We start from the raw sequence: 24,985 nt of genomic DNA on the forward strand, positions 1-24,985 counted from the left end.
TTATTACTCGCAGTGGCAAGGCTAGCATCCTTACCGGCCAGTACACTAGCTAGAGTTAGTAGAGGTGACTGCCAGAGACTAGGGCGTTAGGGGAGAAAAGGGCCAGGCACAGGTTGGTGTCAGGAGGTGTCCCATCCCCCTCTCCCTACTGTTAAGACCTTCCACTCCTTTTATCATCCCATTGTACGTACATGTTGTGTCTTCTGCCAGATATACCTGTGTCTGTTTGTGATATTATAACCGACCAGAACCATTTTCCTGAGTCCCTATGGCTCAAGCTGAAGCTTTTGGACAACTGATACAGTCCCTGAATGAGGTTACTAATTTGCAGCCACAGGCGGTGCAGCAGCTTCAGCTTATGTCTGGGTTCTGGGTCTCAGCTCATGCCCAGGCTCAACCAGAGCCCCAATTACAGGTGCTTCTCACAAAATTAGACTATCATCAAATAGTAAACTTATTTCAGTTCTTTAATACAAAAAGTGAAACTCATTATATAGAATCATTACAGAGTGATCTCTTTCAAGTGTTTATTTCTGTTAATGTTGATGTTAATGCTTATAGCCAACGAAAAGCCAAAAGATATTATCTCAATAAATTAGAATAATTAACAAAAACACCTGCAAAGGCTTCCTAAAGGCCCCGTCTCACATAGCGATTTACCAACGATCACGACCAGCGATACGACCTGGCCGTGATCGTTGGTAAGTCGCTGTGTGGTCGCTGGGGAGCTGTCACACAGACAGCTCTCTCCAGCGACCAACGATCAGGGGAACGACTTCGGCATCGTTGAAACTGTCTTCAACGATGCCGAAGTCCCCCTGCAGCACCCGGGTAACCAGGGTAAACATCGGGTTACTAAGCACAGGGCAGCGCTTAGTAACCCGATGTTTACCCTGGTTACAAAAAAAAAAAAAACAGTACATACTCGCCTTTCGGTGTCCCTTGCCGTCTGCTTCCTGCTCTGACTGAGCCGCCGTTCAGTGAGAGCAGAGCGCAGCGGTGACGTCACTGCTGTGATCTGCTCTCACTTTCCGGCCGGCAGTCAGTCAGAGCAGGAAGCAGACGGCAAGGGACCTGACGGACATCAGATGGTGAGCATGTACTGTTTGTTTTTTTTTACATTTACGCTGGTAACCAGGGTGTAAACATCGGGTTACTAAGCGCGGCCCTGCGCTTAGTAACCCGATGTTTACCCTGGTTACCAGTGAAGACATCGCTGGATCGGTGTCACACACACCGATTCAGTGATGTCAGCGGGACCTCAACGACCAAAAAAAGGTCCATTCCATTCCGACACGACCAGCGACCTCACAGCAGGGGCCTGATCGCTGGTATGTGTCACACATAGCGAGATCGCTACTGAGGTCGCTGTTGCGTCACAAAACTAGTGACTCAGCAGCGATCTCGCTAGCGATCTCGCTATGTGAGACGGGGCCTTAAATGTTTAAAAAGGTCCCTTAGGCTACTTTCACACTTCCGTCTGTACGGGGCTGTCGCAAACAGTCGGCCCGACGTACCGACGGACAGTGTGCTAAATGTAGCACAACGTGGGCAGCGGATGCAGATTTACAACGCATCCGCTGCCCAGTGTGATGAGTGGGGAGGAGGGGTCGGAGTTCCGGCCGCGCATGTGCGGTCGGAAAAAGCGGAACCGACGGACAAAAAAAGTTGCATTGAACTTTTATTGTGCGTCGCGGCCGCCAAAACACGACGCATCTGTCGCACGACGGATGCGACGTGTGGCCATACGTCGCAATGCTTCGCTAATGCAATTCTATAGTAAAAAACGCATCCTGCGGGCAACTTTGCAGGATGCGTTTTTTCTCCAAAACGACGCATTGCGACGTACACCAAACAACGCCAGTGTGAAAGTAGCCTTAGTCTGTTACAGTAGGCTCCACCATCATGGGGAAGGTTGAGACTTGACAGATGTCCAGAAGGCAGTCATTGACACTCCACAAGGAGGGTAAGCCACAAAAGGTCATTGCTAAAGAAGCTGGCTGTTCACAGAGTGCTATATCCAAGCATATTAATGGAAAGCTGAGTGGAAGGAAAAAGTGTGGTAGCAACCGATTGTTACTGACCGGTAATAGGATTTTACAGAGTCCACGACAGCACCCATTACGAGAGACTTTCAGAGACTATTCATCTGGGAGGGACCACAGCACTAAGTACTGAACGCCCAAAGTCTAGGCTGGAATTGGATGATAGATCAAGCCGGTAGTGTTTATAAAAGGTGGAAGGAGATGATCACTTGCTGACTTACATATTATATCAATGGGAACATCCGCTTTCTCTACCTAGAATGAGGCTATAGCTCGAGTGGAGTGGTCCTTGATGCCTTTTGGTGGCGTTTCCCCCTTGGCAGAATAGACAAGACATATCGCATCCCTGATCCATCTGGCGATAGAACTTTTTGTGACACTCGAACCTCTCCTTTGATTTTGGAAAGAAACAAACAGCCTTGCTCTGCCTCCAGCTTTGTGTCTTATTTAAATATTCTAGTACTGCTCTCTTAACATCTAGTGTATGCCATTTCTGCTCTTCTGCTGTAACTGGATTATCGTAAAAGGATGGTAAATATATCTCCTGGCTCCTATGGAACCTAGAAGCTACCTTTGGTAAGTATGCTGAGTCCGATTTCAAAACAATTTTATCCTGAAAGACCATTAGATAGGGAGGATCCGCTGATAACGCTTGGATATCACTAAGGGTACTGTCACACAGTGCAATTTTGATTGCTACGACGGCACGATCCGTGACGTCGCAGCGTCGTATGATTATCGCTCCAGCGTCGTAGACTGCGGTCACACGTTGCAATCACGGCGCTGGAGCGATGCCGAAGTCCCCGGGTAACCAGGGTAAACATCGGGTTACTAAGCGCAGGGCCGCGCTTAGTAAACCGATGTTTACCCTGGTTACCAGCGTAAACGTAAAAAAAACAAACAGTACATACTTACATTCCGGTGTCTGTCCCCCGGCGTTCTGCTTGTCTCCACTGTGTAAGCACCATAGCCGGAAAGCAGAGCGGTGACGTCACCGCGTCACCGCTGTGCTCGCTTTCCGGCCGGCAGGCGCTCACAGTGCAGAGAAGCAGAACGCCAGGGGAAAAACACCGGAATGTGAGTATGTACTGTTTGTTTTTTTTACGTTTACGCTGGTAACCAGGGTAAACATTGGGTTACTAAGCGCGGCCCTGCGCTTAGTTACCCGATGTTTACCCTGGTTACAAGCGAACGCATCGCTGGATCGGTGTCACACACAACGATCCAGCGATGTCAGCGGGTGATCAAGCGACGAAAGAAAGTTCCAAACGATCTGCTACGACGTACGATTCTCAGCATGGTCCTTGATCGCTGCTGCGTGTCAGACACTGCGATATCGTAACGATATCGCTAGAACGTCACGAATCGTACCGTCGTAGCGATCAAAATTGCACTGTGTGACAGTACCCTAACTCGTCTAGCAGAAGTTAAGGCTAACAAAAGAGCTGTCTTTAGGGTTAGAATCTTAATTGAGGCAGAATCTAATGGCTCGAAAGGGGGTTGTGTTAACGCATCTAACACCAAGATTAAATCCCATGGCAGCAATCTAGCAATATGAACTGGGTTACTATTCTCAGTAGCTTTAATAAATCTAGAAATCCATCTATTTCCCGCCACATTGCTGTTATTTAGGGCTCCTAAAGCTGACACTTGAACCCTAAGAGTATTAACTGCCAACCCCAATTCTCGGCCCTTCTGCAAGAATTCTAGAATAGCCTGAATTGGAACATGATCTGTTAGGGGGTGCTGATGAAATGTAAGAAGCTTTTTCCAGAACTTAGAATAAATTTTGGTAGTAACCTCTTTTCGGCTATTTAGCAAAGTAGATATTAAGGCCTCTGAAAATCCTCTCCATTTTAGCAACTCCCTCTCAAATTCCACGCCATCAAATGAAGACCCTCCATATTGGGATGACGAAATGGACCTTGAGAAAGGAGCCCAGGACTCACAGGTAACACCCAAGGATCGGTTACTGACATTGCTCTGAGTAGAGAAAACCATGGTCTCCGGGGCCAGAAGGGGGCAATTAGAACTACTCTCGCCTTCTCCTCCCTGATCTTCCTGAGAACTCGAGGAATCAAGCACATTGGGGGAACGCATATGCTAGAGGGAAATCCCAACGGGCTTGAAGGGAGTCTAATAGGCCGGAGACACACTGGTGGGAGATACGGCCGAGTCTCGCTGGTTAAAAGCAAGCTGTGGCACGGGCACTCCGGAGCGGAGCGTGCAGCTCCATGTATTGCTATGCAGCTGCACGCTCCGCTCCGGAGTGCCCGTGCCACAGCTTGCTTTTAACCAGCGAGACTCAGCCGCATCTCGCAGCAGTGTGTCTCCGGCCTTATGCATGGTCTGTCTGCCACCTGAAGCGATGCAAACTTCCTGACCTGCCTGTTTCTCCTTGTAGCAAACAGGTCTATAACTAGTAACCTCCAGAGCCTGACTATTTATTTGAAAATTTGTCCAGGGATCATTCCCCCTGGCGTAGGCAATGTCAGCTTCCACATTGAGTTCCCCTTTTATGTGAACTGCTGAAAGGGAAAGAAAGTGAGTTTCAGCTAAGGTGAGTATCTCTGCAGTGGTGGACATTAGAGATTGTGATCTTGTCCCCCCCTGATGGTAGGCTACTACTGTCATATTGTCAGTCTGCACCCGTACATGTGAACCTCGCAGGGCCAGTAGAAACTGAAGGAACGCATATTTGACTGCTGCGAGTTCTTTCAAATTTGAAGAACTTTGGGATTCTAGGATTGACCACGCCCCTTGGGCCAGAACGTCCCCCATGTGAGCTCTCTAACCCAATAGGCTGGCATCGATCGTGACTGCGTTGTCCGGTATGATTCCCCATTGAACCCCCTTTGACAAATGGTACATGTCCAGCCACCACTTTAGGTCGTAGAGAGTGGCGGTTGATAGCCTGAGTTTCCCATTTAGGCGAACTTGAAGCTTCCTTTCTGCCTCGAGGATCTCAGATTGTAGTACGCGAGTATGGGATTGAGCCCATTGAACAGCCGGTATACATGATGTCAATGACCCCAGCAGGGACATTGGGTCTCAAAGTTAGAACTGGATTTTTTCTCACTGCCGTGACCTTGTGAATAATCCTTTGTTTTTTGTCTTCTGGTAGAAAACATAACTGATCTTCCGAGTTTAGAAGAATACCGAGGAAAACTTGATGCGTTGAGGGTTCTAGTCTTGATTTCTTTAGGTTGATCAACCAACCAAGGTCCTGCAGAGATGATATTATACAGTTTAAGTGGGCCTTACATTGGATAACCGAATTTCCAATTATCAGGAAATCGTCCAAGTAGGGTACAACCAGGGTATCTTTTTCTCTGACATAGGCCATAACTTCTGCAATCATCTTAGTAAATACCCTTGGGGCCATAGATAGGCCAAAAGGCATTGCCGTATACTGAAAATGCCTAACCTGATCGTTTAGAAGCACCGCCATTCTGAGGAACTGCTGGTGATCCTTGTAAATGGGTAGATGGTAGTACGCATCTTTTAGATCCAGCACAGACATGTAACACCTGGGAAATAGAAGTTTAGTTGTCGACCTAATGGGACTCCATTTTAAAAGCACGATACTGTAGAAATGTATTTAATTTTCGCAAATTTATGATGGTCCTAAAGAATCCATCAAGCTTGGAAATCAAAAATAAAGGAGAATAACATCCCTCCCTTTCTTGATCCTTTGGTACTTCTACAATAACTTCCTTTTTTCTCAACTGCTGAATTTCTATTTCTAAGGCCTGCTGTTGGTCTGAAGAATTAAGAGTAGTCAATACATAATAACTCAGAGGTACTTCACGAAATTTTAATTTCAATCCTGATGCAACTATACCCAAGAGCCAGCTACTGGATGTTATCTTGGCCCATTGGTTAAAGAAATATTTTAATCTACCACCCACTGGGAGGTCTGTTTTATCTGTAGTTGCATCTGCGTCTCGATGATGAAGAGCCACCTTTTTTCTTTGGCTCCGCCGGTTCCCAATCTCGGTCTGAAAGGCTCCGGAAAGGCATACGTCTCCTGAAGGCATTTCTGAAAGTAGGATTAAATACTTTAGGAAATCCCTTTTTCCTATCCTCTGCTTTTGCAAGGATATCATCCAGCACAGGGCCAAATAAGTACTCACCCCTGCATGAAATAGTACACAATTTTGCTCTGACTTGAGCATCACCCTTCCAAGTCTTAAGCCAGAGAGCCCGCCGGGCAGCATTCGAAAGACCTGCCGATCTGGCTGCTAACTTTAAAGAGTCTACCGATGCATCCGCCAAGTACGCTACCCCTACACAAATCTGAGATAGAGAGTCCAGCAGTTTATCTCTAGGGACCTTAGCTTTTAGCTGGTCCTCCAACTGACTTACCCAGACCATAATAGATCTGGCAGTACAGGTACTAGGGATTGCAGGCTTAAATGCTCCGGATGACGACTCCCAAACCTTCTTTAAGAACATGTCCATTTTTCTGTCAGATGGATCCTTAAGAAGGCCTACATCCTCCAGTGGTAGAGTGGCTGACTTTGATGTGGAAGCCACAGCTGCGTCCACCTTAGGGACTTTTACTCACTGAGACAAAAGTTCATCATCAAAGGGGTATCTCCTTTTTGTGGATGATGGTAAAAACTCCTTATCCTGCTTATCCCATTCACGCCTAACAAGATCTTTAACTGTGTCTACCGCCGGAAAGGATTTGCGATTTTTCTGACATAACCCCACAAACATGATATCCTGGGTGGATCTGGGTTCCTTATTATCTGCAACCCCCATGGTTGTGCAAACCGCCTTCACTAACACATCCATATTTTCTACAGAAAAGCATGGTCTTCCCTCTTCATCCGAAGAGGATGGTGATGAAGAGTCTGAACTTTCGCCCTCTTGTAGAGATGGGCTGGAATCAGACAATAAGCCCACACTAGGTTTTTCATGCCGTCTGCTTTTCAGGGAATATTTTATTTCTTCCCTAATAACCGCTCTTAGGTCCGATGTACGGAGGGGAGCTTCTTCCTCTAAAGTACGGCAAATACACACCGCACACTGCTCAACTGCTCCGACTCTGTTTTTTGAAATGCCACGTGCCTCCTGCCCGGCCTCTCCTGGAAGTACCTGCAACTACTTCCGGGTCACAAGCGCTTTGTCTTCCCTGGATGAACGCCGGAGCAGCGCTGCACTCACGCGACCCAGGGCGGCATTTCCTGGCCCCTGGGATCGCGACATCCTTGTGCCCAGTCGAGGAGGGGTCTGTGAGCAGTACACCCCCGATGCTGCTTCCAGTGCCCCCGTCTCTGCCGTTCCCACAGAGACCGCACAGAGGCTGATGGACTTGGGTGAGTCTTCAACCTGCAGGCTCCCGTGCAGGACATTAACCCAAACTGGAGAGGCGAGGGGGACCACCCCTTTTTAACCTGTAGGTTCCTGTCCTGATGGTGGGCGGATCCCCTCTCTCATAATGGGTGCTGTCGTGGCGATAGGAAAAAGGTGAACAAGCAACCGGGATAACCGCAGCCTTAAATTATTAAGAAAAGGCCATTCAAAAGTTTAGGGGAGATTCACAAGGAGTGGACTGCTGTTGGAGTCATTGCTTCAAGAGCCACCACACGCAGACGTATCCAGGACATGGGCTACAAGTGTCGCATTCCTTGTGTCAAGCCAATCATGACCAAAAGACAATGCCAGAAGCGTCTTACCTGTGCCAAGGAGAAAAAGAACTGAACTGTTGCTCATTGGTCCAAGGTGTTGGTTTCAGATAAAAGTCAATTTCGCATTTCATTTGGAAAGGCATTTGGAGAGGCACACAATCCAAGCTGCTTCAGGTCAAGTTGTAAAGTTTCCACAATCAGTGATGGTTTGGGGAGCATTGTCATCTGCTGGTTAAGGCTAGGTTCACATTGCGTTAGGGCAATCCGTTAAGCGCATAGCGCTAGTGTATTGCGCTAACGCAATGTTATCTATAGGGATCGCGTTTGCCGATCCCGCTAGCGCAGATCCCCGATCTGCGCTAGCGAGGACCGGACCTCGGACGCTGCAAGCAGCATCCGAGGTCCGTCAGAAAATAACGGCACATCGCTAGCGCGTGCCGAAAATGGTATGTGCTAGCGATGCGCTAGAGATCAGAATCACATTGCCGTCAATGGGTGCGCTAACGGACCCGTTGCATGGCGTTAATTGTGACAATTTCGCCATGCAACGCAGTCCGTTAGCGTTAACCCATTAACGCAATGTGAACCTAGCCTAAGGTCCACTGTGTTTATCAAGACCAAAGTTAGCGCAGCAGTCTACCAGGAAATTTTAGAGCACATCATGCTTCCCTCTCCCTTTTGGAGATAGAAATTTCATTCTCCAGCAAAGAAACCAAGGCCTGGTTTAATAACAACAGTATCAATGTGCTTGATTGGCCAGCAAACTCGCTTGACCTTTGTCAAGAGGAAGATGAGAGAAACCAGACCCAAGAATGCAGACAAGCTGAAGGCTGCTATCAAAGAAACCTGGGCTTCCATAACACCTCAGAAGTGCCACATGCTGATGGCCTCCATGCCATATTGATACAGCAATTGATGCAAAAGGAGCCCCGGCCAAGTATTGATTGCATTTACTGAACATACATTTCAGTAGGCCAACATTTCAGATTTTAAACCAATTTTTCAAGATGGTGTTATAAAGTATTCTAATTTACTGAGATAATGACTTTTGGGCTTTCATTGGCTGTAAGCCATATTCATCAACATTAACAGAAATAAAAACTTGAAATAGATCACTCGGTTTGTAATGACTCTATGAGTTTCACTTTTTGTATAGAAGAACTGAAAATTTAACTTTTTGATGATATTCTAATTTTGTGAGAAGTACCTGTATCGCTCCCCGACAGTTTCTCTGGAGGGAGAGAGAAATCTATGGTTTTCAAGGAAGTCTGTAAATTAGATTTAAGGCTCCATCCTCATTCCTCATAGAGTGAAGTACAAATTTGGGGGGATTGTGGCCTCCCTTCTTGGGGGTGATCCCAAGTCCTGGGCCTTCTACCCGCCGACCGACTCTCCATCTTTGCCGTCGGTGGACAAGTTTTTTGAAGCTTTGGCCTTGGTGTACGATCCTGATGGCATCTCCCTGGCTGAGTCTAAACTCCATAAGCAGTGGAATGATCCAGCCCTTAGGAGTCATTTTGTCAGGGTCTGCCAGCTAGGTTTCAAGATTCTCTGGTTCAATATGTTACTCCAAGGTAATTGGAGGCCGCCATCGCCCTTGCTACCAGGGTGGATAGACGCCTCAGGGAGAGACCTACAAAAACTCTGCCCCCTGTTGTTCTTCCTAGAAAGGAGGTAAACAGGTGCAGTATGACGAACCCATGCAGTTGGGGTGGGAAGGGGGTGTGTCTCCTTTCATACTTGGATGCCCACGGTTCACCATGGGATGTGGGCATGTTTTTTCTGTGGTCTTACGGATCATTACATTAAAGTTCTGTCCACCTTGCACCAAACCTATTACCCCATCTCATAAGCTGCGTTCCCCTGGTCATGTGGAGGGACACTATCAAGGCGTGTATACAGGAATCTGAGTAAAGTGAAGAGGTGGCACTCTGCTTTAAGGTAAAAAAAAATCTTGTTTATTCAAATCATCAAGATTAAAATAGTGGAAGCAGAGGAGTCAGTTCTGTTGTGGATGACGGACGATTTGCGTGCTTTTTACGCTTCAACAGGTTCAGGTCCTTGACCCATTGAAGAATAAGGAGCACGCAAAATGGCCGAAAAGCAGAGTGTCTCCTCTTCAAATATTTACTCGGATTACTGATGACATTGTATGTTTGGGTTGCTGCACCTGCATCCGTGAAGCTGAAGCGCTCCAGACTGCAGTGGATCCATCAAGATATGCACATTGTGTTTAGTGTTGGTGTCTCTATGCTTGTTTTCAATGTGTGTATACATTTCCTCCATTACTAAGTCTCCGTTCACCATTTCTGCTGAAATAGTGGTTGCCGGGAAAACGGAGACTACTCTGGTTTGTGTGGATAGTGGATCTGGATTCAGTTTGGCGGATTCTCACTTTGCTCAGATCAATGATTTAATCAGTAGCTGCTAGCAAGATCCATTCCTGTTCTTGCTATTGATTCTGCTCCTTTCAGCCAGAAGAGATTGACCCAAGTCATACATAATGTGAACTTGCGCACAGGGACTCCATATATAAATAGAGTTCCTTTCGTGCTACATCTTGGAAGGGTCTGCCTACTCCCTTCGTCTTAGGCCTTCACTGGCTGAAGAAACACAATCTGGTCACTTATTTGTGGTTCAGAGAAATAGTTAGTTGGAGCAATGTTTGGAAAAACAGTTGTCTGCGTGCTACTACCTCTGCAGTCTGTGTTAAATCTACCCCTTCTTCTCCAGTTAAGGTAATTAAGGTGTTAAAGGAGAATTGGGGCAAGACTCCACACACACCTTAGGTTAACTCTAGACCTCTGTGTCCTCCCGGGAAGATTGGTCAGGGGAAGGTGGTGGTTCACACTGAATATCCTGACGGTAAGAGTTTTGTGACATGGGGAGACATAATCATACTAAACGTTCAGGTTTTCACCTGTGTGTGTACAAGTGTGGGTGTCCACTAAAAACATCCGATGGAAGTATGGATCTGGGACTCTGAGTGGTAGGGTGATCGGTCTGTATAGGGTGGCAACCATTCTCAGCGCTGGGACTTTCCAGTTGGGAGTTACCCCCAGTGAAGCATATCCATGTCATCGCTAAGGAGATTTGTCGCGCCTCCGAAGCCTACGTTATTACCATCACTGTCGGTCTGTGTTTGCTATGACCTTAAGGACCAGGTGACTATGGAGGTGAATGCTAGTGTTTTGATGTGTCCCTGCCGTACATCATTTCCAGACAAGTCTGGCCTTAAGGGTCTTGCGATCCCTCGTAGAAAAGGGGATAATGTCATGTATTATTAAATGATTGGTGGCAGTTATGGGTTTGCTGGTATTTAAAGAGTTAATGTCAGTCCCTTGATGGAAGTTTCTTTTAGGCTATTAAGCTGATGTTGCTAGGTAATTAGTCTTACCTTCCTTTAAATAGTCATATGACCCATCAGCTGATTGCAGGTTAAAGAATTACTTCTATGCAGACCAGCTAGGAGCGTGGAGTTCTCCTTTGGCTGTGATATTGCTGCTGTTGGAGTCCAGTTTATCTGGTGCCGTTCACTCTGCTGCTGTGGAGCTTAGCAGCAGATTCTGAGCTAAGCTGTATTCTGCCACCTCCTTGTTTGTCTCTTTTCCTGTGTTATATTACCTGCAGTGGCAAGACTAGCATCCTTGCCGGCCAGTGTACTAGCTAGGGTTAGCAGAGGTGACAGTCAGGGGACCAGGTATGTGATGGTGGAGGGAGAATGATGGCTAAGGACCCGCATAGGGCATTAGGGGAGAATACGAACAGGCACAGGTTGGCGCCAGGTGTCGTCCCATCCCCCTCTCCCTACCGATAGGGCCTTCCTCTACCTTTATCATCCCCTTGTACCTATATGTTGTGTCGTCCGCCGGACATACCTGTGTCCGTTCGTGACAGAACCCCAATGGTGACAGTGATGATAATGCCTGCAAAGTGCTGTGGAATATGATGGTGCTATATAAGCAAAGCATAATAAATACAATAAATAATAAATACAATGATTCCGAGTGATAAATACCATTTTACCCCACAATTACTACATCTCAAGTTAAAATGTTTTATTATACAGGCAAAGGAGCAACTACTTTACTTTTCGGAATGGAAAAGTAAAGGAGAAAGGCGCAGTAGTGCCATATTTGCCAGAAAATCTGCAAATAAACATCTTGCTTCATTTTTTATGGCAAGAAACATTGGGTAGAGCAGAATGAAGAAGTCATTCCTGCCTCCTGTAAATTTCCTTATCCATTGACATTTGGTGCACTTCCAACTTAACAAGCCTAAGGATCAGTTTATTTTAATTTTGTTGCTGTCAGCCAGAGAACCTATTACATCTGAAGATCCTGCGATACCGGCACAGCTTCATCAACATCAAATAAATACCACAAGAAAAATAAATTGGGAGCGTTGAAAGAGATGATGCTGGCGGGAAGAAAAAAAAAAATAAACAAAATTCTTGACACATAGTTTTAACAATTAATTACAGAGCTAAAAATTTACTAGATAGTCACTGGGAAGACTCTGATAAAGCAAGTCAGCTTATACTCGCAGTATGACATATCCCCCGCAAATGCTTATTTTCTTCTGAAAACCTGTACGGCGTTAAGCCCTTTTTTGAAAGCAAGTGTACCATTAAAAGAGCAAGCGGGAAGCATTTTGCATTTCATCTTTTTCTGTATTCTTCCTACTGGTTTCCACATAACTGACAGTGAAAATTAGACATGGTATTAAAATCAGTTACTGAAGTCCTCTGTCTTCCTCTAAGACCAAAGCATGTAATGGTCTAAAGCCGGCTGGAATATAATTGTCATTCAGTACGAGTCTTTCCTAGAAAGTCATGCTTCATTGGAGAAGACTGAGTTTCCATTTGAAATCAACAAATTAATCCGAGACAGGTATCTGAAAGGGCAAGTTTAATAGGAAGCAGCTACTGGGCTCTCAACCATGATAAAATGTTATTGCTGTTCCCCTGTAAATTGGCTGGGAACATATGATACTTTCTGCATAAGAGGCCCATTGCTGTTCGAGAGATATACTGCTGAAGCTATCAAAATGATGACAGTCTGTCAGTCCCCATAATAGGCTGCCAATGGCTTTGCTGTGTGAGCGCTACTGTTTACAATTGGGAACATTCTCCCCGCAGTAATAAAAATAACATAAAAGAAAGCCATTATTGTTACAAAATATGAAATAAAACACTGAATCGCTTGTCACAATTTCAATAAGGAAAAAATGGAATCGCGAACGGGCTTTAAAGTGTTAAAGCTTATTTTCTTTTCCGCACTTTGATTTTAATATTACGTGTGGGTTTCATATAGTCACAACAGAAGAAAAAGTACAAAAGCAGTAATCACACTACGCATTCTGAAAATCCTGGGTCAACTGCAATAGAGGATATGCAACAAACAACTATTTCTGGTCGCAAGATCACGATAGAAAAATCATTAAAGTCAAAACCTATAGGTTGGGGAGAACTCTATTCTACTCTGCAATTGAATGATCTACACAGACTGAAATTAAAGGGAACGTGACAGCTGATGCATGTCGTCCATGGATCATGTTTGAGACTAAAACACTGCAGCATTTTAGAGAAGAACATACTTTTAAGAGCTGCCGCGGATGGAGCCACACAGGAGACTAATCAGGCAGACAGTGTCCTTGCAGCTTCTCCACCACAGCGTCTTAGAGTTAAACATATATGGCTAAATTCATGCTGTCAATGCCTGACACATGCTGCTCGTGGCTCAGGCAGCATGTATCAACCATCAGGTTTCCTTTAACCTAGTGGGAAACCTCCATTAATTGAGTCTCCAAAAATTATTTCTATGACTAAAAATGGACTAAGGTGACATTAAAAAAGACCTTTTACATGCCCCCCAAAAACTGAGTTAAATACCTGTAATAAACCACAAAGTCCCCTGATTTTACCACATTTTTCCTTTTTGCCATGCGTTACTCCATAGATGAGATATTCACATTTGTTGTTTTTGGAGCACAGTATGTGAAATCTCTGAAGAAACAGCCAGTTGATCTCTGCAAGCAGACTCTTCTCTTTTACCCCTCCCCCTCAGATGTTGCCTCAGAGGGTTGAAAGTACACGCACCCAGAGACGACACTGAGGTAACGCCTAGATAATCTCTGCAAGCAAAGATTTCACATACTGTGCTCCAAAAGCAACAACTGTGAATAGCTCTGAAATGGAGCAACACGGCACAAAACGGAATAGATTGCCAGAATTAGTGGAGCGCAAAGATTTTCATTAAGTATTTAACTCAATTTTTTTTTTTTTTTATTTATTTTAAAGAAGGGTCAGCTCATCTTTAAAATATAGAGAAAAATGTGGTCAAAGATCAGGTAGCCTTGTCAAACCAGCTGTCTAAAAGGAACTAAAAAAGTAATGCGAGACAGGCAGGTTATTAGGGGCACTTTGTTGGACAACCACATTTAAAAAAAATTGTAAACGTCATGCATTAGTCCCATTTTTTCTGCACTATTAATTGGATTTTTATAAAAATAAATAACTAACTCCACAAAGAGCTTATCTACTATATATTTGTCTAAGGGTACTTCCGTCTGTCCTTCTGTCTGTCTGTCTGTCTGTCGCGGTTATTCGTTCGCTGATTGGTCTCGCCAGCTGCCTGTCATGGCTGCCGCGACCAATCAGCGACGTGCACAGTCCGGAAAAAAATGGCCGCTCCTTACTCCCCACACTCACTGCCCGGCGCTAGCATACACCCCTCCGGTCACCGCTCACACAGGGTTAATGCCGGCGGTAACGGACCGCGTTATGCCGCGGGTAACGCACTCCGTTACCGCCGCTATTAACCCTGTGTGTCCCCCACTTTGTACTATTGACGATGCCTATGTGGCATCAATAGTACAAAATGTAATGTTAAAAATAATAAAAAAAAAAAACCTGCTATACTCACCCTCTGTAGTCCGCTGAGCCGCTCGTGCCGCCCGCCATCTTCCGTTGCAGGTTGCGGTGGCAAAGATGGTATGGCAGAAGGACCTGCCATGACGTCACAGTCATGTGACATGTGACCGTGACGTCATCACAAGTCCTGCGCGGAAAGGACCGGACGTGACGTCACAGTCATGTGACTGCTACACGGTCATGTGACCGCGACGTCATCACAGGTCCTGCGCTCAGACCAACCCTGGGACCGGAAGCTGCCGTGGACTACAAGGGGCCCTCGGAAAGGTTAGTATATGTTTATTTTTTATTTTTTAACCTGTGACAAATGTGGCTGGGCAATATACTACATGACTGGCCAATATACTACGTGGCTCTGTGCTGTATACTACTTCGCTGTGCAATATACTACGTGGCTCTGTGCTGTATACTACGTCACTGGGCAATATACTACGTAACTGGGCAATAAACTACGTAATTTGGCAATATACTACGGCGCTGAACAATATACTACGTCGCTGGGCAATATACTACGTCGCTGGGCAATATACTACGTCGCTGGGCAATATACTACGTCGCTGGGCAATATACTACGTCGCTGGGCAATATACTACGTGCCTGGACAATATACTACGTGGCTAGGCAATATACTACGTGACTGGGCAATATACTACGTGACTGGGCAATATACTACGTGGCTGGGCAATATACTACATGACTGGGCAATATACTACATGACTGGGCAATATACTACGTGACTGGGCAATATACTACGTGGCTGGGCAATATACTACGTGGACATGCATATTCTAGAATACCCGATGTGTTAGAATCGGGCCACCATCTAGTAAATATATATTCAAACTGGGTCTAGAGGTACAATGTATACTCTTATCCAAGACTTCTAATAATAATGTACTAATTATGCAAATTGTCTCTTCATAGAGGATGAGAGCTAGAACTCTAGTGCCACCTATTGGAAGGTGGCAATCCTACAAGTCAATGTTGACCCTTTAACGAGCCTTGTCACATGACTAAGGGTACCGTCACACAGTGCCATTTTCATCGCTACGACGGCACGATTCGTGACGTTCTAGCGATATCGTTGTGTCTGACACGCTACTGCGATCAGGATCCCCGCTGAGAATCGTACGTCGTAGCAGATCGTTTGAAACTTTCTTTCGTTGTCTAGTGTCCCGCTGTGGCGGCATGATTGCATCGTGTGACACAGGTTGTATACGATGTGCGCACAGTAACCAACGGCTTCTACATCGCAAATACGTCATGAAATTATCGCTCCAGCGCTGTGTATTGCAACGTGTGACCGCAGTCTACGACGCTGGAGCGATAATCATACGACGCTGCAACGTCACGAATTGTGCCGTCGTAGCGATGAAAATGGCACTGTGTGACGGTACCCTTAGGATAACAGCCAAACCAGAATCTTAATTTGCAGACACTGTTTCGGGGTACTACCCCTCGTCAGTGCAAAGCGGAGATCTGGTTTGGCTGTGTGAGAGGCGTCAGACCGTAATCCAAGAAGTATCGTTTCTCCTTGCGGTGATCGACATGCTAAGCATGCCGAGATGAGGAGACTTAAAGCTGCAATGCTCCTCTGGGTAATATGCTAATTATGCAAATTGTCTCATCAGAAAGGAAGAGAGCTAGCACTCTAGTGCCACCTATTGGAAAGTAGCAATCCTACAAGTCAATGTTGACCCTTTACAGTTATATGAAAAAGTTTGGGCACCTCTATTAATCTTAAGCTTAATGTTTTATAAAAATTGTTTTTTTCAACAGCTATTTCAGTTTCATATATCTAATAACTGTTGGACACAGTAATGTTTCTGCCTTGAAATGAGGTTTATTGTACTAACAGAAAATGTGCAATCTGCATTCAAACAAAATTTGACAGTTGCATAAGTATGGGCACCTCACCAGAAAAGTGACATTAATATTTAGTAGATCCTCCTTTTGCAAAAATAACAGCCTCGTCTAGTCGCTTCCTGTAGCTTTTAATGAGTTCCTGGATCCTGGATGAAGGTATTTTTGACCATTCCTCTTTACAAAACAATTCCAGTTCAGTTAAGTTTGATGGTCGCCGAGCATGGACAGCCCTCTTCAAATGATCCCACAGATGTTCAATGATATTCAGGTCTGGGGACTGGGATGGCCATTCCAGAACAGTGTAATTGTTCCTCTGCATGAATGCCTGAGTAGATTTGGAGCGGTGTTTTGGATCATTGTCTTGCTGAAAGATCCATCCCCTGCGTAACTTCAACTTTGTCACTGATTCATGAACATTATTGTCAAGAATCTGCTGATATTGAGAGGAATCTATGCATCCCTCAACTTTAACAAGATTCCCGGTGCCGGCATTGGCCACACAGCCCCAAAGCATGATGGAATCTCCACCAAATTTTACTGTGGGTAGCAAGTGTTTTTCTTGGAATGCTGTGTTTTTTGGCCGCCATGCATAACGCCTTTTTGTATGACCAAACAACTCAATCTTGGTTTCATCAGTCCACAGGACCTTCTTCCAAAAAGAAATTGGCTTCTCCAAATGTGCTTTTGCATACCTCAGCCGACTCTGTTTGTGGCGTGCTTGCAGAAATGGCTTCTTTCGCATCACTCTCCCATACAGCTTCTCCTTGTGCAAAGTGCGTTGTATAGTTGACCGATGCACAGTGACACCATCTGCAGCATGTTGATGCTGCAGATCTCGGGAGGTGGTCTGAGGATTGTCCTTGACTGATCTCATCATTCTTCTTCTCTGCCTTTCTGATGTTTTTCTTGGCCTGCCACTTCTGGCCTTAACAAGAACTGTACCTGTGTTCTTCCATTTCCTTACTATGTTCCTCACAGTGGAAATTGACAGGTTAAATCTCTGAAACAGCTTTTTGTATCCTTCCCCTGAACAACTATGTTGAATAATCTTTGTTTTCAGATCATTTGACAGTTGTTTTGAGGAGCCCATGATGCCACTCTTCAGAGGAGATTCAAACAGGAGAACAACTTGCAAGTGGCCACTTTAAGTGGCTTTTCTCATGATTGCATACACCTGGCTATAAAGTTCAAAGCTCAATGAGGTTACAAAACCAAAAAAAGTGCTTTATTAAGTCAGTAAAAAGTAGGTAGGAGTATTTAAAACAAGAAAACGATAAGGGTGCCCATACTTATGCACCTGTCAAATTTTGTTTGAATGCAGATTGCACATTTTCTGTTAGTACAATAAACCTCATTTCAAGGCAGAAACATTACTGTGTCCAACAGTTTTTAGATATATGAAACTGAAATAGCTGTTGCAAAAAAAACAATTTCTATAAAACATTAAGCTTAAGATTAATAGGGGTGCCCAAACTTTTTCATATAACTGTAACGAAGCCTTGTCACATGACTTAGGATAATGACTTATGATAATAATTATCTCGGCATGCTTAGCATGTCGATCTCCGCAAGGAGAAACGATACTTCTTGGATAACGATCTGACGCCTCTCACACAGCCAAACCAGATCTCCGCTTTGCACTGACGAGGGGCAGTACCCTGAAACACAGTGTCTGCAAATTGAGATTCTGGTTTAGCTATTATCCTAAGTCATGTGACAAGTCTCGTTAAAGGGTCGACATGGACTTGTAGGATTGCTACCTTCCAATCAGCGGCACTAGAGTTCTAGCTCTCTTCCTCTCTGAAGAGACAATTTGCATAATTAGCATATTACCCAGAGGAGCATTGCAGCTTTAAGTCTCCTCATCTCGGCATACTTAGCATGTCGATCTCCGCAAGGAGAAATGATACTTCTTGGATAATAATAATGTACAAAATCTTGTACGCTGCTAAACAGATATTCACTTTCAAATACTATATACGTATTTCTTTCAGGTATTCAAGTAACTTAAATGTGGGAAAATAAAGATATCATAGGCAGAAATGCATTGGCTTTTCTTACTTACCTCAACTGCTTTCTAGATATATTCTCACAGCTTGCAACAATGTTACGGATATTGATAAACCAATTATCGCTGATGCAAAACAAATTTCTATTTTATCTCAATTACTCTATGACACAAGATAGTTTACTAACCTCACACTTCAATAAAAACTCAATTTCCAGCGTTAATTAATAGACAGTCCAAGTATAAAATTTAACGTCAGCAGTGTGATTAAGTCACTAACAGTGCCGTACTTCTAAATCTTCTCGGAAAAATGCAACCACAGTATTAAAAAAGGTAAAGAGCACTACAAAGGAGAAAAGCTTCTAAAGTCTTACTTTATACACCTTCTAAATTGGCTAGGAACCTTAGGCTGTGATTACGATTCAAGGCAGTGTTTTTTGAGGAGGGGGTATCGGCATGATTTTACAAAATTGTGGTAAAAAATGTTGTGGGTAATAAACTTAAGATATCTTCACACTGTCTTTTTCAATGTGGATTTAGACGCACAACTGATTTAAAATACACATAAAAAACTGATAAATATTTTTTTAATTCTTTTTTATGTGAATTTATGTGTATCAACTCAAAATTTAAAATAGAAAAATTTGGTATGAACCTACTCAGAGGGCTCATATGTGACAGATATTGTTGAAGAAAATTCTGAAACTCTCTTATCCATCTGCAGAAACCAATGTGCTTGCTCCCGGTTGTTGAACCGAGGGGCTGTCAGGATTTCACTGTCAGTCTGTGTTCACATGATGGGTCTGTTTTTGCAGCAATTGTCCGAAAACTAGGTAAAAAGGCGGAAACTTCACAATGAAAATCACAGTAAAAACAGGCTTTTTTTTCTCTGATTCTAATCCCTAGTATTGGGTGTGACTGCCAGTCTCATCTTCAACTTCTACTCTTGATCGCACAATTGTGCATGTCATCAGCTTTCAGAATTTGTCTATTTTGCTGACAGCTAAAGTTGGGTGCATCGATTTGCAGGACTCCGGTCCATCGTCCAGGTCACTAGTCTCTGGCTGCTTGATGGCAGGTCTGCAAATTTTTTATTTTCAGCATGACGCATAGATGATGTCACACTAGCATGGCTAATCAAAAGCACGCTGGGGATCTCAGAAGGTAAGAGACTTGCAAGCTTCTCGCTCAATGACCAGAGACTACTGACCTGGCTGATGGATCACAGTCCTGTGAATCGATTTTCCCAACTCTAACGACAGCCCATTGATTTGTGATGCTAAATTTCTACTGTGGAGACGCTGTAAAGGAAGAGATCACTTCCTGCCTAGTTCACCTACAGGTAACAACTAATCCAAGGGGGTGGGGAATGGGTCAAACAAGACATGATGTAATCAAGGAACCAGTCAAAAAGAAAGCAAATGCAACAGTCAGTCATTGTCATTTGACAATCAAATATTCAATAAAAATCTTACATGTTCTGGAATCAATATCACCATTATATGTTAGCTATTTCAATTAAGACTTTTAAAATGCTTTTTAACAACTCAAAAAAACAAATATATTGCACATACCTGATTCCAAGATTCATAGTTTCCGCTGTTCCAATCATACTAATAGCTAAAAGCATGTTGTTGCAAATTTTTGCTGCCTGAAAATACATTTTATAGAGTCAATTAGTTTGGAAACTCCAGAAGAGTCATATTAGATTACTAACTCATGAAACAACACTATAATAAGTGAGTAAGTCATACCTGCCCTGTGCCAACCTCTCCACAGTAGACCACATTGGCTCCCATACATGTCAATAGCTCTTTAGCTGCATCAAACTCTTGTTCAACACCACCAACCATAAATGTCAAGTTCCCAGATCTGGCGGCACCAACACCTGGCAGAAGACGACAATGGGAATGATCAGAACAGAACATACATAATACAAAATACAATAGGGTGAAAACTGACAATCGGAACTTCATAGAGGACTCATTTCTATTATTTTAGCATACGCTATAGTTCCAGCCTTGAACTGTGCTTGTCAGTCTACCACATATATGGGAATACCATATTTTTACAAATACCTAGCACAGTATACATTAACCATATTTCAATAAGTAGTAAGGGTTGTTCAGATGGCCGTGGTTTATAAAAACATGGGATGTTCGTTACAAATTGGTCAATCGGTAAAAACAATTTTCTCACTTGACATTTGATCGCAGGTCTTATTTAACTCTGGGCAATGATCAGGAATGAATATTTGTTCAAATGATCTATGGCTTTTATTAAATTCCCTTTAGGTAGTAGAGGAGTTGACACTTAATGAAAGTACTAAAGTTACTTTTATTCTGTATGTGTTACCGGTCCAGAGTTTCTGTATGGAGAGCGAGATTGCCTTGTCTCTTAGGCCAGTCCTGTTTTCCCTCCGGCTTGTCAGATATTACTGTACCTGGATGTGCACGAAATATATCATCCACCCAGGTCTATTAAACCAGGACGACACCTGAGTATTTAAAAACTGCACATCCCTGACTCTTTCAATCTCTTCACGGTCATTATTTTAGGACTGATGCATCAACCTCGGCTGCTGCTACTTTGGCATTCTAGACCTCACTATCCCAGCATTGCTACAACTCCAGTACATTAGTTGCCGCAGTACCTGCAGTACCAATTGCCACGATTCCAGCCCTGCAGTACCACTTGCCATGATGCCAGTCCTGTCGCACCACTTGTTGCGATTTCAGCCCTGTCGCACCAACTGCCGCAATCCAGCCCTGCTGAACCACTTGCCGTAATCCAGCCTTGCTACAAAAATTGCTGCTGTTTCAGCTCTGCTTCATTTTCCACCATTGTTCCTACTCATCAGCCCCTGCCACACTACCTATTCATGCTGCGTAACAATTGTTCATCCGGACCAATGGTTTTAAGAATCCATATTCCCAGGTCAGACAAAACCCTCTTGCCTGAGAATGGCCCAATATAAAATGCTCCTTAATGCTGAATAAAAACGGACTTAAAGTTGAGATGATAGAATAACATCAGAATTGCTAACAAGGCAGGGAAAATGTGCGCCATCAGGGCTATAAACTTGTGCACCAAATGCCTCTCTTGTAATCATCAAGTGACCCTGGTGTAAACAGGCAACAAAGCCAAACAAGCTTTTTCCTGCCCTTGTACATCCATTACACTGGACGAGAAGATGAAGCAGATTAGAACATAAACGCATTATATATTATATATTTTCAGAGATAAATATTTACTAAGTAAGGGATTAGTGAAATCGCTAATTCCTGGAGAAGGCATTCTGAATGTCTAGTGTCCTTTTCCAGTTTCAGTTCTCACTATTTGACAGGAGAAAAAACAGCCCATTAATTACTGGCAATGATACTTTACTGATCCTTTAGCTGTGTTTATCCACAGTGCATAATAATGAATTCGAGTAATCCTGTGATATGACCTGAAACAAATTAAGATGACAATTCAAGCCAGATCTTACAAACAAGACCCAGTATTATCCATCATAGGTCAACAGCTTTTTATCTCGATTACAAGCCACTAAATAGCTACAGAGAGCCATTTATTAGAGCAAAATTAATGCTGACAATGGCTCTCAGCTGGTTAATTTTTTGACAGCTGCACTCTCTCAGATATACAAACACTTTAGGTTGTAAATCGCAAAAACTGAAATTACTTTTAGAAAAAAAATGCAGTATAAAGAACAATTAATCATTTCAGGGGAGGGAAAACAAGAAAATTAATACTTTTTTTTTTCCCCATAGTGAATTTTATTTACAAAGTACAACTGTCCCTAACTGGCAAGAATGAATGTAAATTCTAAAACATAAAAAATAAGACATTAGAAATTTACAAAAAAATGTTTTAAAAAATTAAATGTTTTTGCCAATTCATTAAGAAACCATCTGGAAAACACGTTTAACTTAAGTAGAAGGCAAGATGAAATTAGATCAGTTGGTATTGTGGTAAATGGTTTCACCTTTAGGGTGGCCATAAACCATATTTTGGAAACGAAAAATAAAGGGAGTTTAAGCATATAATTATTGCCCGCTGAAACCAAGCATAGGCACTCGGTGCACCCTTGGTGTGGCCCAATAGTTCACTACACTTCTGTGGCCACTGTAAAACAAGAGTTGTCAATCCAGGATGAGGAAGGTGGAGACAGATGGAAAACACATGGGGGGGGGGGAGGTCCATTAAACTTTTTGGCCACACCTAGGGTGCACAGATTTCCTGAGCTCTGTTTTTTAGGGAGTTTTTTAGCAAATGATTATTCAAACTATCATTTCCTTTTCACTTTGAAAAAGGTAGGGTTGACCTCAGCTAAGTTGCTGACCACATAGAAGGTCTATAAAAGGGAGACTTCTCTTAGATGTACGGTATATCTCACTAAAAAATACAAGAATGGTTCTACTTTCTTGCCAGGAGTATTGTGTACTGACGGTACAATTAGTTTTGTAGGTCAAACCATTAATAGAAAATAATTACACAATCTCCATAGATGATGCTCCAAAATCAGTCTCTTTGATATTAGACCCTGTGTAATTCCATGGCAGACTAGGAAGGCATTGTTAAGCAACCCACGATACCCTCCCTCTGTAAAGCCACCGAGATGCCATTGTTAAAGAGAATCTGTCAGCAGGTTTTTGCTATGCAATGTGAGACTAGTATAATCCAGGGGAAGAGATCTTGATGCCAGTAATGTGTTATTTACTGGGCTTTCTGCCACTCTCTCAGTACAAGTCAGTGTTTTATCAGCAGGAGATTATCACTAGAGGACTAGGCGTCTTGTGCCTCCTGGTCCAACCATTGATTAGCAACGTTCTGTCGCTATACATAGAAAGCTTCCAATCAGTGGTGTGGGTGGGTTATACACATTTCAATATTCTGAGCTTTGCTAGATCCCCAGCAGAGAAAAATCTGATTCTATTACAACTGCCACACCAGTAATCTAACGCATCACTGGAATCTGGGTCTCTGACCCTACATCATGCTGCTGTCAGATTACATAGTGAAACCTTCTGATAGATTCCCTTTAAATGGCCAGCATGGGACTTGGGTCCTAACCCTGCCAGTGCAATATGTCAGCTGTATGTGACAGCCGGCGCCAGCTGCTGATGGCGTGGATGCAGCTCCTGAGCCTCTGCACCAACCCTATGCCATAATAGTACAATCTTCTGCAGGAACCACTCATGCACCACAAGACTAACACGAAGGGCTTATAGATCGGGTGCCTGGGAGAACTACAATACCCAGATAGATTAGCGAAATTAGGATTATTTAGTCTAGAAAAAAGACTGAGGGGCGATCTAATAACCATGTATAAGTATATAAGGGGACAATACAAATATCTCGCTGAGGATCTGTTTATACCAAGGAAGGTGACGGGCACAAGGGGGCATTCTTTGCGTCTGGAGGAGAGAAGGTTTTTCCACCAACATAGAAGAGGATTCTTTACTGTTAGGGCAGTGAGAATCTGGAATTGCTTGCCTGAGGAGGTGGTGATGGCGAACTCAGTCGAGGGGTTCAAGAGAGGCCTGGATGTCTTCCTGGAGCAGAACAATATTGTATCATACAATTATTAGGTTCTGTAGAAGGACGTAGATCTGGGGATTTATTATGATGGAATATAGGCTGAACTGGATGGACAAATGTCTTTTTTCGGCCTTACTAACTATGTTACTATGTTAAGATCATTCCCCTTTATCGCTGACCAGTTTAAATCTAGCATCAGGTAAAAAAACATCATGGTCACTAATTACTGGACCATGAAAGAAGATTTTTTTTTAAATTGGTTCTAGTGCTAGCTGCAGAATGCACTCCTGCATGACTATGTAATGGGCAACATGAAACATTATATGTAACATTTGGCTACCATGTATGCAGTATACAACTACTTAATATACAAATGGTATGCAGGTCAACAGATTTATCATCATAAAAAAACAGAGCAGCAAAACTATTAATAACTGACGCTTCGATAATGCTATTGTTTACTGTGGTAATGATGATTTGCTATTATGCCCTAGATCATCATCAGAAACGTGAGCATGTACGGCCATTCCTTATGGAAGCGGATACTGGATGTCATTTAACATTACATTGAGACATACTTTCAACATTGATACAAAAGACCATCAATTTGTGATCTATATATTAGTCGCTGTTATAAAAGTATAACGGTTTAGACCATAAATTGGGGTTATTCACAGGGGCTCCGGTAATGGTAATGGAAGTCAATTTCTTATGGTGTTAGGGACAACGATTACATGGGGACACACTTCCATTGTATCAGGGAGAATACATTTTAGTGTACAGCTTGTAGAACAAATGGATTATACAGCTCTACAGAGAGAACAACATGCTCATACTGTAATCCCACCGGGAAAGTATTGAGTTACAATCAATGGCCGCAACTGGGACCAAAATAAGGGAGAATTGACTGTAGCAGACTTCTACCATCTGGACGAGTTGTAGTGTTTGC

General features: G+C 43.5%; 1 protein-coding gene across 1 annotated transcript in view; it reads right to left on the reverse strand.

Moving 5' to 3' along the window:
- Positions 1-24,985, reverse strand: part of HIBADH (3-hydroxyisobutyrate dehydrogenase) — a 199,218-nt gene that overhangs the window by 12,339 nt on the left and 161,894 nt on the right. The window contains exons 5-6 of the mRNA XM_077268819.1: positions 20,247-20,380; positions 20,067-20,143 (exon numbers count right to left, since the gene is read on the reverse strand). Coding sequence (XP_077124934.1) covers positions 20,067-20,143; positions 20,247-20,380 — 211 coding nt within the window. The remainder of the gene's footprint in view (positions 1-20,066; positions 20,144-20,246; positions 20,381-24,985) is intronic.

Source organism: Ranitomeya variabilis, chromosome 6 (assembly GCF_051348905.1).
Source record: "Ranitomeya variabilis isolate aRanVar5 chromosome 6, aRanVar5.hap1, whole genome shotgun sequence".
Lineage (NCBI taxonomy): Eukaryota > Metazoa > Chordata > Amphibia > Anura > Dendrobatidae > Ranitomeya > Ranitomeya variabilis.